Raw genomic sequence first — 12,394 nt, forward strand, 5'->3', positions numbered from 1 at the left:
CACAAAAAATGGCACAGGTCTAAACTACAATTGATATATGTTTAATGTTCCCTGTAATTCTCATTATTTTCCCAGGGTATATCTTCCAAACACATATACTGAATAAAACCAGATGAAAAGATGTTTCCTTCTTTTGCCAATTTCACTTTTTAGCCAAGACACAGAGAAAAGAATTCCTGGTTCATTTTTGAGAGAAGACCTTCAATTCTGTGAAGACTAAGATTGCTTTTTATAATAAAGAGGGGTTTCATAATTATAATTTATCTAGTGGAGCACACTACTGAATGATGTCCTGATTATATTCTAACTTGGGTAAAATACATATTAATCAAAAGAAATGTTGTATATAGACAACAGAAATGAGACAGGCATCACAAAATTCCTATTCTTAGGATTAGGGAATCCTGCTGAACTGCAGCCTTTTCTGTTCTTGATTTTCCTGCTGATTTATCTTGTGACATCAATTGGAAACATCATCATTATTATATTAGTTGCAACTAACCAACACCTTCATATCCCAATGTATTTCTTCCTTGGGAATTTGTCCTGTGTAGAGATTTTCTATTCTTCAACTATCTTACCAAAAATGTTATCTGATTTATTAGGTGGAGACAGAACTATTACTCTGAGAAACTGTCTATTCCAATATTATTTATTTGGCTCTTGTGTGGGTGTAGAAACATTTCTTCTTGCAGCAATGTCCTATGACCGTTATTTGGCAATATGTAGACCTTTATTCTATACTTCTCTAATGAATAAGGAAGTTTGCTTCCAACTTATAGTTGTAGCATGGATAAATGGTTTTATGGCTAATAGCATTATTGTCTTTCTAATAGCTCATTTTTCGTTCTGTGGACCTAATGTGATAGATCATTATTTTTGTGATTTAAATCCTCTGAAAAAACTGTCTTGCAGTGATCCTAGCTTATTTGAACTCATTGTTCTTCTCTTGAGTTTCATTTTTACTATTGCTCCATTTTTCTTGACCTTCAGTTCTTACATTTGTATCATAGGCAGTATCCTAAAAATCCAATCTATTATTGGAAGGCAAAAAGCTTTTTCAACCTGTTCCTCTCATCTCATGGTGGTTTGTCTTTTTTACAGCACTTTAATCATTGTCTATATATTGCCAGACACCCCAACTCTGAGGCACCTCAATAAAATCTTTTCAATTTTTTATACTATCCTGACTCCTCTGGCCAATCCCCTCATCTATACTTTAAGAAATAAAGAAGTTCACCAGGCTTTAAGAAGAACTGTTGATAAGTTGAGAACTTTTTTTGAAGGCTTTTAGGCAGAAGATAAGAACACAAATAATGCCCAGATGGATCAGATGCCCAGTCTATCTACTCCAGCAGTCTGTTTTTTCCAATGGGCAACCAGATACATAGGGAAGCCTGCAACTCTTCCAGAAGATGGCCTTCATAGACAACCACACTGATCAAGATTTCCATAGCTTCCATGGAGCACTCATAAAGGGATAGTCCAAAGAGATTCTTTACCTTTGGTGAAAATGTTGAACATATTTTATAAACTAGGAATAGTTACTGTCTTTGCAGCCACAACTATACATCTCTGGGTCTGTTTGTTTGTTTTGCTTGTCAAGGTTGTAAAACTGTGATTAAGTGGTGAAAATGACTTTTACTGTACATTTTGCACATTTTATAAAGAAAAGTAATATCAATATGTTAAACTTTGTACACTGTCTTTTTTTAACAAAATGAATTAATTGAGAAAATGCAACAACTTAATCAGGAATGTAATTGTATTTTAACTTCTGATTAATCATTGTAACTTGATTCTAATTCTAAATTTATCTGTCATGTAGATGTGACCTTATTTACAGTAGTTTAGAAGGGATATGGAGGAATCAGATGAATTATATGGAAACAATGTTGTAAATTTCCTACAATAACAACTGTGATTAAAAACAATGTAAAATTAAATTTCTTGCTGATTTTGTTGGCTATAATTATTTTCAAATTTTAGAAAATATTAATCAATAGAACATTGTTTGAAGTTTTAATTTTTTGAAGTTCCCAAGACAAAAATGAATTAAAGAGATTGTATAAAACTGAAGTGTTTCCCTTTTATACCAATCATTTCAACAATTTAATTCATTGGCTAAAAAGATGCTAAAATATAGTAATTGATTTTTGATAAGGCATTGGATTCTGGGTGGAATAAGTTACTTTTTAAAAATAAAATTGGGATTTATCATTGTAACATTCAGTGGACAAATACAGATAAATGATTTCTTCATTATATTTTAAGTGGTACACTGAATAAAGTTCTGACAAAATTGCTGGATGCAGAGAAAGCAAATGAGACAGGTACCACAAAATATGTCCTACTTAACTATTTCCTTCTTGGTGATTAATTTGTATATATAAAATTATATATAATTTTAAACAACAATAAGAACCAATACAAATGAAAGTAGAAAAAGAAAGAAAAGGGAAGGTTGTGAGATTCTTCAGACCTCAGGGTTGTTGGATTTTTTTGTCTTTTTGGAAGACAAAAAGACATCATTAATTTTTAAGGATTTGTAGCAATCAACCTCACAATGTATAAAATTTAGGCAGAATGCAATAATACATCTTAGAAATTGCAGTGTATTATGTCTCCTTACCACTCATCCTAACCCACTGCTACTGATAGCTGATTTTCACTTAATTTAAATAAAAAAATCAAGGAGAAAAATAATGTTTTCAATTGTTTAAAAATTCCAGAAAAAATAAAATGTAATGTATAGAATTATAGAACTAACAGTCAAGACCAGCTGGTAGCACAAAACATATTTGTAGGCCATCCATATATCTTTTGAAGCAGATCAGTGGTGGGTTCTGGCTTCTGTTACTGCTGGTTCATTCAGGAATGCGCTTTGTGCATATGCACAGTAGTAAAAAAAATGTTTCTGCCCATGCGCAGAAGCAACAAACAAGATGGCAGTGTCTATGGTACTGGTGATAGAACTGGTTCAGGGGCATGGCCGGCTGAATTACTACCTACTTGGCTGAACCGGTCCAAACCGGTGGGAACACACCTTTGAAGCAGATTCAGTGTTGACAGTTTTTGCCTTTTTACAGCATTAAACAAAAATTTTCAACTTGCTAATCATAGTGTTATAGATTAATTTTGCACAAATAATATTGTAAGATGGTTAATCGTTCTCAGAATTAAGACAACCATCTTGCTGTAGTAATTAGGCACTTGGCTATAAACCAGAAGTCTGTGAGTTCTAGTTCTGCTTTTAGGAACAAAGTCAGCTGGTGTCTCTGAACCAATCACTTTTTCTCCTAGGAAGCAGGTAAACTTTGCTAAGGAAACTGCATGGACTTGTCCAAGAAGTTGCCAGGAGCAAACACTGACTCAAAGGAAGAAAAGAATTCCCCACCCCAAAAAAACCCCTAAAGGATTAGTAGTTTTTGGCAATAAGTAATCTCAAAAAAAAAAAAAAAAAACCAACCATAAGATTTCCTTTGTGGTTCATAGTGAAATTACATCAGAAAAGCAGCAATGAATCTCTTAGGTATAATTATTATTTTATGAAAACTTATTTGAAATATTTTCAACTCATGTGGGAAATTCTCTAAATTCTCTTTAGAATACAAATAATTGAGTGGTAATTTGAAACAAAAACAGTATTCACTTTTTGGATCTCGTAATCATTAACTTGCAACAAATACATTACACTTAGATTTTGTAAGGATAATTTTTTTCTAAAGTTTTTTCCACTAAAATCAGATTGGTTTTATAAATCTTGGTAAGGTATATCATGATTTCATTTTAGTTCATCTGGAAAGTCAGCTGATATAGTTTATAAGTCATGGTATGTAGTTTACTTTTAGGTTTAAGCCTGTGATTTACCCAACACAACATTTTAAAACAAAGTATATGTTGTGTATCGGGCAAAGTCATTTCACTTCTCATGCATCCAACAGGTTTGGACTTTTTCATCTGAGCTGATTTTGACAAAACATTTGGTGGTGTACTTTGGGGCAGATATATCGCTTTTATAATTATGAAGACAATTTTTTTCAATAAATACGAATTGAAACAACTTTAAATATGGTTTACTATCAACATTCACTATTGAATAATTGATTGATTCAGGATTGCCTTATATAGGGATGTATTTTAATGTGCTTTTAATGTGCTTTAATTTACTTTTAACATAAAAAATTTCAGAACTGCAGCATGCAATTCCTAATACTTTTTTAAAAAGCAAAACATAATATCATAACTGCTAAGCTCCTTTATGCTTAGCAGTATGATCAATATGCATCTTTCAAGCATCTGTAGACTAGAACACTACTTCCCCTCCCCTCTGCCATCTTGAAGCATTTTACCTGCTCAGTTCCCTTTCCCTCAATGGTCTAGTTAAATCTATTGGAGTTTCTTGAGAGACAGTGTTTGCCTAAAGTTTCCACATTTTTTTGTGAAAATAGAGCCACATCATCAGCATATAAAATAAGTGGATTATTGACCTTGGCAATCTTGGAAAGACAGAAGCTTGGAAAGAAGAATCTGTCTAGTAGGGAGCTTTAACAGAGGTTAAATAAAGTAGGAATTAAAACGCAGCCAATCACTTTGGAATGATTAGGTTAATGATTAGGTTAGATATGTCTAACTTTAACCAAGGAATTATTATAAAATCATTAAATTAGGAACAGGAAGTACCTATTCTTATTTGTGGGCAAGTTGGAGAAAAATATAAAGAACATCCCATTGCAATAATAAAAAGTAATCAGATGCAGATGCAGTTTACATATTGTTTATATATAAATTATGTGTGTGTGTGTATGTATGTGCGCGCGCGGGCGCCAATGAGTCAATGCAAAGTATTTTCATTATGACTGTAAAGACTCACTTGTCTCTACATAGAATGATCCTCATTTTTCTAGCATCATAAAAGTATTCATGATTCCTGGATGATCACTAGATATTCTGCCATATTTATATAATCTATGTAGACAGTTTGAGGAACTTGCTGGCTGGGAAGGGGTATTGGTAATATGGATTTTAACTCTGAGTTTATTGACATATTTTGATTTTTTTCCTTCTTATTATGAAAAGTCTAGAAGTTTAGAGTTCATTCTGAGCAACTCTACTTTTTTTTACTGAATAAAGAAGGAAATCTTCACATAGCTGCAAAGCTTTTCTTATGATGAAAGTCTCAAACTTTCCATTTCCAGAATCATATGCATCTCAGTCAAGTTGGGTCTTGCAGTCTCATGGCCATAGTAGGGCCATGAAGTCATGGTGCCATATTTTGATTAACGCCGCCAGATTGCTGTTGTAATTGGGATCTTTTGCATAAAACCTAGCACTGAATACTGTGGAAAGTAGCCATCCTTGGGATATCTTTTATTAAGGGGCTCCTGACAGGTTCCAAGAGATTTTAGTGTCATCTTGCTTGGTATGTTTACTTTTTATATTATGCTTTTAAATCTGTTTGCTTTAGCTATGGTAATAATAAAGCTTAAAATATCTTTATTTACTGGGGTGCTTATTGCCTCTTGATCCAAAGGAACCAGTTGCCTAGGCATCTGTTCAGTGCCCTGACATTGAAAAAAAAACATTTGCCAATAGAAAACATTATGGCAAATCTTAAATCTCTTTTGTTCTTTGAATGTCAGAAGAAAATTTTCACAATGCTAGAAAGACAATTTCACTACTGCCAGAAATTTGACTACTGCTTACATTAATTGTGAAATTGTGAGGATGTGATTTAGATTTGGTTAAAAAGATGGATTAGAGGAAAAAAAATAGAAGACAATACTGTGAGCACTTGTTGAATTTTTATCTGAAGATGTGAGAAAATAGTTATTGGATTCTGGAGACTCCAAAATTATGTCAGTGGTTTACTTGCCAATTCTTTGTATATTAAATTAAAAGATAAACTGTGTGTCAAGATATGATGAACTGTAACAATGCTCCAGTATTTCATTCTTATGAATAAAATAAAATTTCCATATGTTCTCTGTATCAGATTGAAAACATCTCTAGTGGAAAACCTGAAGCAAGTTAATTAATTCTTGGAGCAACTTTTCTCATTTGTTGTTCTTGATCAAATAATTTTACCAAGACTAAAATTGCTCCTGTATCACATCATCTCAGCTAATATTTCCACTATCTGAATGGAATAATGGTGAATTCTTCTCTAGAAGAATTCAAGGTATTCTCTTCTCTCCTTCTTCTTCCCATTCCTCTTTATTTTGGAAAGGGGGGGGGGGTTAGTACTTTATAATTTTGCATTTGAACCTGTGTTCTTGTTATATATTCTAGAATTTATGTGAGATTTTATTAATGGAAAAAGATGTTGGATATGGAAGAAAGAAACCAGACAAACATCAGAGAATTTATCCTTCTGGGTTTGGGGAATCTTCCTCAGCTGCAACTTTTCCTCTTCTGGTTCTTCTTGGTGATTTATCTGATGATAATAATTGGAAACCTCCTCATATTTCTGCTTATTGTGACTGATCAACACCTTCACACACCAATGTACTTCTTTCTGGCAAAATTGTCTTGTTTGGACACTTGCTATAGCTCTATCTTCTTGCCAAAAATGCTGACCAACATGCTGAGTGGAAAAAGAACCATTAGTGTGAAAGAATGCCTAGGACAATATCATTTATTGTGCATTTGTGCAGCTCTAGAAACCTATCTTTTGGCTGCTATGTCTTATGATCGCTACTCAGCCATTTGTAGACCTTTGGTCTATGCTTCTATCATGACTAAGAAATTTGTCTTCCAGCTCATGGCTGGGATATGGATAAATAGTTTAATATTTAATATAATCCTGATATTTGTTGTGTCTCAGTTATCCTTCTGTGGGCCTAATGTCATAGACCATTATCTTTGTGACTTCCATCCATTGATGAAATTATCCTGTACTGACACAAGTCTCCTTAAATTATTTGGTTTTCTCATGGCTGTTGTTTTCACCATTGCTCCATTTCTGTTGACTCTAATTTCTTATGTCTGTATCATATGTGCCATCATTAAAATCCAGACCACAACTGGAAGGCAGAAAGCCTTTTCAACCTGCTCCTCTCATCTCATAGTAGTTTGCCTCTATTATGGCACATTGATCATTGCCTATGTATTGCCAGACACTCCCTCCCTTAGACCTCTCAGTAAAATATTCTCTATTACCTATACGGTCATGACTCCTTTGATCAACCCCTTCATCTATGCTTTAAGAAACAAACAAATTCACAAAGCTCTAAGGCGGCTTTGTGATAAAATTGTATATCGCATATGTGTCATTTGAAACTGTTAAAGTATTTTCAGTTTATTAGGTGATCAAATTTTTAAGGTAAGCAAATCTAGTGTCAAAAATGTACTGCTATTTGGTTCAGCAGTATTGTTTGAGGATTTGGATGGGTCCATGGTGGGGAGAAAATTTAATTTAATTATTTCATTTATTTTATTTTTCTATCATCTATTTAATATGCTGTCCATCTTATCATCCTTCATGACTCTTAATATCTTTTTTTATTTATAAGTCCAAACCTAAACTACTTTTTTCCCTAGCTATTTTCATAAACTTATTTTTTTCTTCCAACAGTTTGAGTATTTATTTGATTTGAAGAGTTGCTGATATTTTGGATTTTCCTTGTCACAGAAAGTAGACGTTGCTTTTCATTTTTATGCTTTTTATAATATATATTTTTAAATGTGTTTCCATACCTTGGGTTTCAAGAAACTTTTCATAAATGATTCACTGAAATTGTGTTTGATAATTGTCTCAAAGTTTGTGACCTTTAAAAAAGTCTTCCTACTATAAAACATATGATTATGATTATTGATTGAATGACTTTGCTTTATTGTTATATTATTATTGCTACATTGTTTTTTATATTAACTTGTTCCATTTAGAAATCAAAATATTTCAATCAGAATAGAGATGGAAGGGACCTTGGAGGTCTTCTACTCCAGCATCCTGCTCAAGCAGGAGATCCCATACCATTTTAGAGACTGTCCAGTCTCTTCTTAAAAATCTCCAGTAATGAACTGATGTCTGAAGGTAAGCTAATCCACTGGTAAATTATCCTCATTGTTAGGAAATTTCTCCTAAATTCAAGGTTGCCTCTCTCCTTTATTAATTTCCATCCATTATTTCGTGTTCTGCCCTCTATAGCTAATTATATAACTATACATAATTATGTATAGAATTATATGTATTGAAAAAAAATCCAATAAAAGGAAATATATGAAGCTCACAGTTCAACTCTGGAGTCCTTAATATTCTTTGAGTTTGTTTGCTTGCAGAGGGAAGGAATGCATTCCAGAGGTAAGAAGCATCTCCATTTAGATAGTTTGTATGAGAGAAAGAGGGTGAAAATTGCCCCTCCCTAAGCCCCTGTCTAAGTATTCCTTCAACCCAACAGCTCCTTGATCAACAAATGATATTGTCATTTGGCTGGGATTTTTGTCCCAGGTTTAAAATCAGTAGCATAATCATAGTCTCCATGTTGTAGAAACTAGTCTCCTTCTCTCTGAATACACCTGAAAATGTAGCATATTTAGCTAGCAGCTGCACTCTCCCTACTTGGATGTTTTTCTTGGAGGCAGAAGAATTGTGGTTACTTGCACTCTATGGTATTGGCAATTAGAATAAATGAAGAATCTCTCAATCTCTCAATCCCCTAATATGTCATTCAGATTTAGCCATCTAATTTTTCCTTACTTGCTTACTTGCTCTTGTGAAGGAGGAAATTGTAATTTCCCTGAACCAGAATTGCAGAAGGTGTTTGCTGATGTCTTGGTCAAATGTCTTTAGGTTTCTGACTGAGTTCCCTCTGACCATATATTCATAGTCTCCACAGTAGAAACAGAAGCACCAATTTCACCACATCTGACTGAAATATGAAAGAGAAGATCATACTTGTCACAACCAGATCTGTTTGGAGGTAAAAATCAGGTCCAACCAATGATCACCTATGCATGTTGAACCTGGCCCATAGTTGTAATGTAGACCATGGATTTCTGAGATTTATCTATGTGAAGACTGAAGAACACAAAACTAGAAGGGCCTTCATCATCAAGCTAGTAACCAGGTTTAGGAGTTCAGGGCGGGTTCCAAAGAAACAATGGCATAACTAGTATCTTAAAAAGATTAATATACCCTATCTAAACATATGAGCAATCATATCTAGTCACACCAGAAGAGTGATTCTGGCTACAGGTAAGATGACAAATTCATTCTATTCCAACTCCCCAGACTTAGTGTTGAGGTTTGTACAGGTCCTGTAACCCAGATCAATCACCCCATCCACCACCAGATCATGGTAGTCTTCTTAAAGACAAAACTGACACAAATAAGCAGTAACTTGAGGTCTGTTCTTTCAATGATTCAGCCATCAGATCCCCAGGGAGAGGTATCTGAATCAGAAGAAAGGACTATCACAAAATTGGAGGCCTCTATTCTCTCCAAAATTGCCTATTTGACAATTAAGAGCAAAATCACACAGAGATAGAAATGTACACTTTATATCAATTACAATATGTCAGTTATTACAATATATGAATGGATGCCATCTTAAAGACTCTCAAAATACACTTCTTGAAAAAGAATTCAACTGCTATTCCAAAATAATATATTCTGAATAAGACAAAAATCCTTAGGAGAAATAATTAAGGTAAAAATCTGGAGTAGAAGATTGCCTCTTTCAGCATTTTGAAGCAATTTGGAAGATCAGAAGCAAATCTAACTAGATTTTGAGATACATCAGAGGTGGTTCTCTCCAGTACAGGCAAACTGGTGGCTACCCACCCAGCCTGACATAATGTGCAAAAACTACAATTGGCCCATGACAATACCCTATCAGTGACTCCTCCCACGCCCCACCTCGGAAACACTCCAAAATACTTTGCTTTACATTTTATTTCAGGTGGTTTTTGATGACCCAAATGTTAAAGAGACTGTCAGAATATTTCTTGTAATTCTCAATTTTTCCCCAGTCTGAACTTGTCATCACGCAGAGGTGAGGAAAATTGGATGAAAAGATGCCATCTTATTACACAAATCATTGTCACAATTTCATCATGAATGGAGAAATGTGGAGTCCTCACGAGCCCTTCATTCTAGTTGAGATATTCAATTTTATGTGGACCTCAAGCTATATTTTATAAGAAAGTTTGGATTCATAATTATATTTTATGCGTTTAAGCATTCAGATTCATCGACTTGGAAAAATGTTGAATTGAGAAAAAGAAAATGAGACAAGCATCACCAGATTCATCCTCTTGGGTCTAGGGAATAACATTGAGTTGTGGCCTTTTCTTTTCTTACTCTTCCTGGTGGTTTATCTTGTGACAATAATTGGGAATCTCACCATCATTTTATTAGTTGCAAATGACCAACAACTTCACACTCCTGTGTACTTTTTTCTGGGGAAGCTGTCCTGTCTTGAGACTTTCTATTCCTCAACCATTTTGCCAAAAATGTTGAGCAATTTGTTAACTGGAAAAAAAACCTATTACTGTAAGTGGATGCCTGTCCCAATATTATTTCTTTGGCTGTTGTGTAGCTATAGAAACATTTCTCCTTGCAGCAATGTCTTATGACCGTTACTTGGCAATATGTAGATCTTTATTATATGCTTCTGTTATGAATAGAAATCTTTGTTTCCAGCTTATAGCTGGGGCATGACTAAATGGTTTGATGGCTAACAGGATTGCTGTGTTTCTTATAGCTCAGTTTTCCTTTTGTGGACCGAATGTAATAGACCATTATTTTTTGTGATTTAAGTCCACTTGAAAAAGTGGACTTAAAAAGCAGTGATTCCAGCCTGCTTAAAATAATTGTTGTCCTCTTGACCTTCATTTTTACACTAGCTCCATTTTTTCTTACTGTTAGTTCTTACATGTGTATCATTGCCAGCATCATAAGCATCTAATCCACCATAGGAAGGCAAAAAACCTTTTCCTCTCACCTCATGGTTGTATGTCTCTTTTATGGAACAATTATAATTGTCTATATGTTACCACACACTCCCACTTTGAGGCAGCTTAATAAAATCTTCTCCATTTTTTATACAATCCTGACTCCTCTGGCCAATCCACTCATCTACACTTTATGAAATAAAGAAATTCACAAAGCCTTTAGGAATGTTCAGGGCAAATTGAGCACATTTTTGGAAGGAGTTGTTTGAAGACTTTCCTTCTTCTTCAGTACTAAGCATTTCAAATATAGTTGCTAAACCAGACAAAGTTACCAGAGGCAAGAACAGCTCCTTTTTCTCCTCATGATGATCAGGGAAGACTATCTTGGACCAAATCAACAGTGGAATTTTTCAGTAATGTAAGAGGTTTTACAAGACAATACTGTTTCAGGAATATATAATATGTATTGCTAACAGCCAAGCATCTTGCTCTTATCTGGAATATTTTGGTACTTTTATTGTCTTAAAATGTTTTTTAGTCTTTTAATAGTTACACACACATGCACACACACACACACATGCACACACGCAGACACACATGCACACACACTTGTAAATGCCCAGAATCATTGTGTCAGGGTTCCAAGTAACACCCCCAATGAAAGAAGACTCCAAGAATAAATGTTCATGAAAGTTCCATTTTATTAGAGATGGCATATTGGCCTATCTGGGAAAACCCTAATCTGAGAGCTTCCAGGTTTTCCCCCACCAAAGAAAGTCCAAATCCCTTTCCCTGTATCCACACATCCATCACCTGGTCCAATCAATATACCGTCCCAACTGGAGATGCCTTCCAATCACAACACTCCAAGTGCTGGCCCAATGTCCTTGGCTCTCAGAAAAAGGAATGTTATTATGGCAAGATATCCCCACAACTTCATGCAATTCACCTTCCCAGTTTCCCACAGCGCTAACTGTTTCAGCCCTCAAGATCCAGGACTGACACATTGACTGAGATGGGCAGTATAGAAATTGAAATAAATACATTATCCATGCATATCCTTATCATTCTCTCCATGTGTTCTTAAGCCTGAAAGTCCTAAGAATATTTCTTTTTCTTTGCTTTTTACACATGCACACAGAGAATTTGGATCCCTCTCTCACTCACTCACTCTCAAACAAACACAAACACAGAAGTTAGATTGGATATATTTTCCAAAGGCTTGAAAGCAGCTCCTCTACCATACCCCGCCCCCACATTCCCCTGCTGCCTTCCAATCGGAGCCTTTGATTGCAGGTGAATCACGTTGCCTTTTCAAACTTGTAATCAGTGGAGCTGGGCTTATATACTTTTATCCAGCTCTCTCTGTGTGTGTGTGCGTGTGTGTGTGTGTGTGTTTGAAAAGGCAACGTGGTTTTGTATGCAATCAAACTTTTTGAATTCCTCCCCCTCCCCACATACGCACCTTTTCCTCCTGTTTCAGAGAGGATTTCAACTC

The 12,394-nt window shown here is 34.8% G+C and overlaps 2 protein-coding genes and 1 pseudogene across 2 annotated transcripts; all 3 read left to right on the forward strand.

Moving 5' to 3' along the window:
- Positions 1 to 337: 337 nt before the first annotated feature.
- On the forward strand, positions 338 to 1,294 carry LOC106539570 (olfactory receptor 11A1-like). Its single transcript, XM_014054380.2, has one exon. It carries the CDS (start codon positions 338 to 340, stop codon positions 1,292 to 1,294), a length of 957 nt encoding a protein of 318 aa, XP_013909855.2.
- A 5,028-nt stretch (positions 1,295 to 6,322) lies between these two features.
- Positions 6,323 to 7,279, forward strand: LOC148046054 (olfactory receptor 1f45-like). The gene has a single exon (XM_087714463.1). The coding sequence runs from the start codon at positions 6,323 to 6,325 to the stop codon at positions 7,277 to 7,279; it is 957 nt and encodes a 318-aa protein (XP_087570589.1).
- A 2,927-nt stretch (positions 7,280 to 10,206) lies between these two features.
- Positions 10,207 to 11,165, forward strand: LOC148046055 (olfactory receptor 6B1-like; annotated as a pseudogene).
- The last annotated feature ends 1,229 nt before the right edge of the window (positions 11,166 to 12,394 follow it).

This window comes from Thamnophis sirtalis, unplaced genomic scaffold (genome assembly GCF_051295495.1).
Source record: "Thamnophis sirtalis isolate CommonGarterSnake01/CBP01778 unplaced genomic scaffold, rThaSir2_p1.2 scaffold_4, whole genome shotgun sequence".
Lineage (NCBI taxonomy): Eukaryota > Metazoa > Chordata > Lepidosauria > Squamata > Natricidae > Thamnophis > Thamnophis sirtalis.

Excerpts from the sequence above, each read along its gene's own strand:
- LOC106539570 (XM_014054380.2), top strand. The coding sequence starts at position 338 with ATGTTGTATATAGACAACAGAAATGAGACAGGCATCACAAAATTCCTA.
- LOC148046054 (XM_087714463.1), top strand. The coding sequence starts at position 6,323 with ATGTTGGATATGGAAGAAAGAAACCAGACAAACATCAGAGAATTTATC.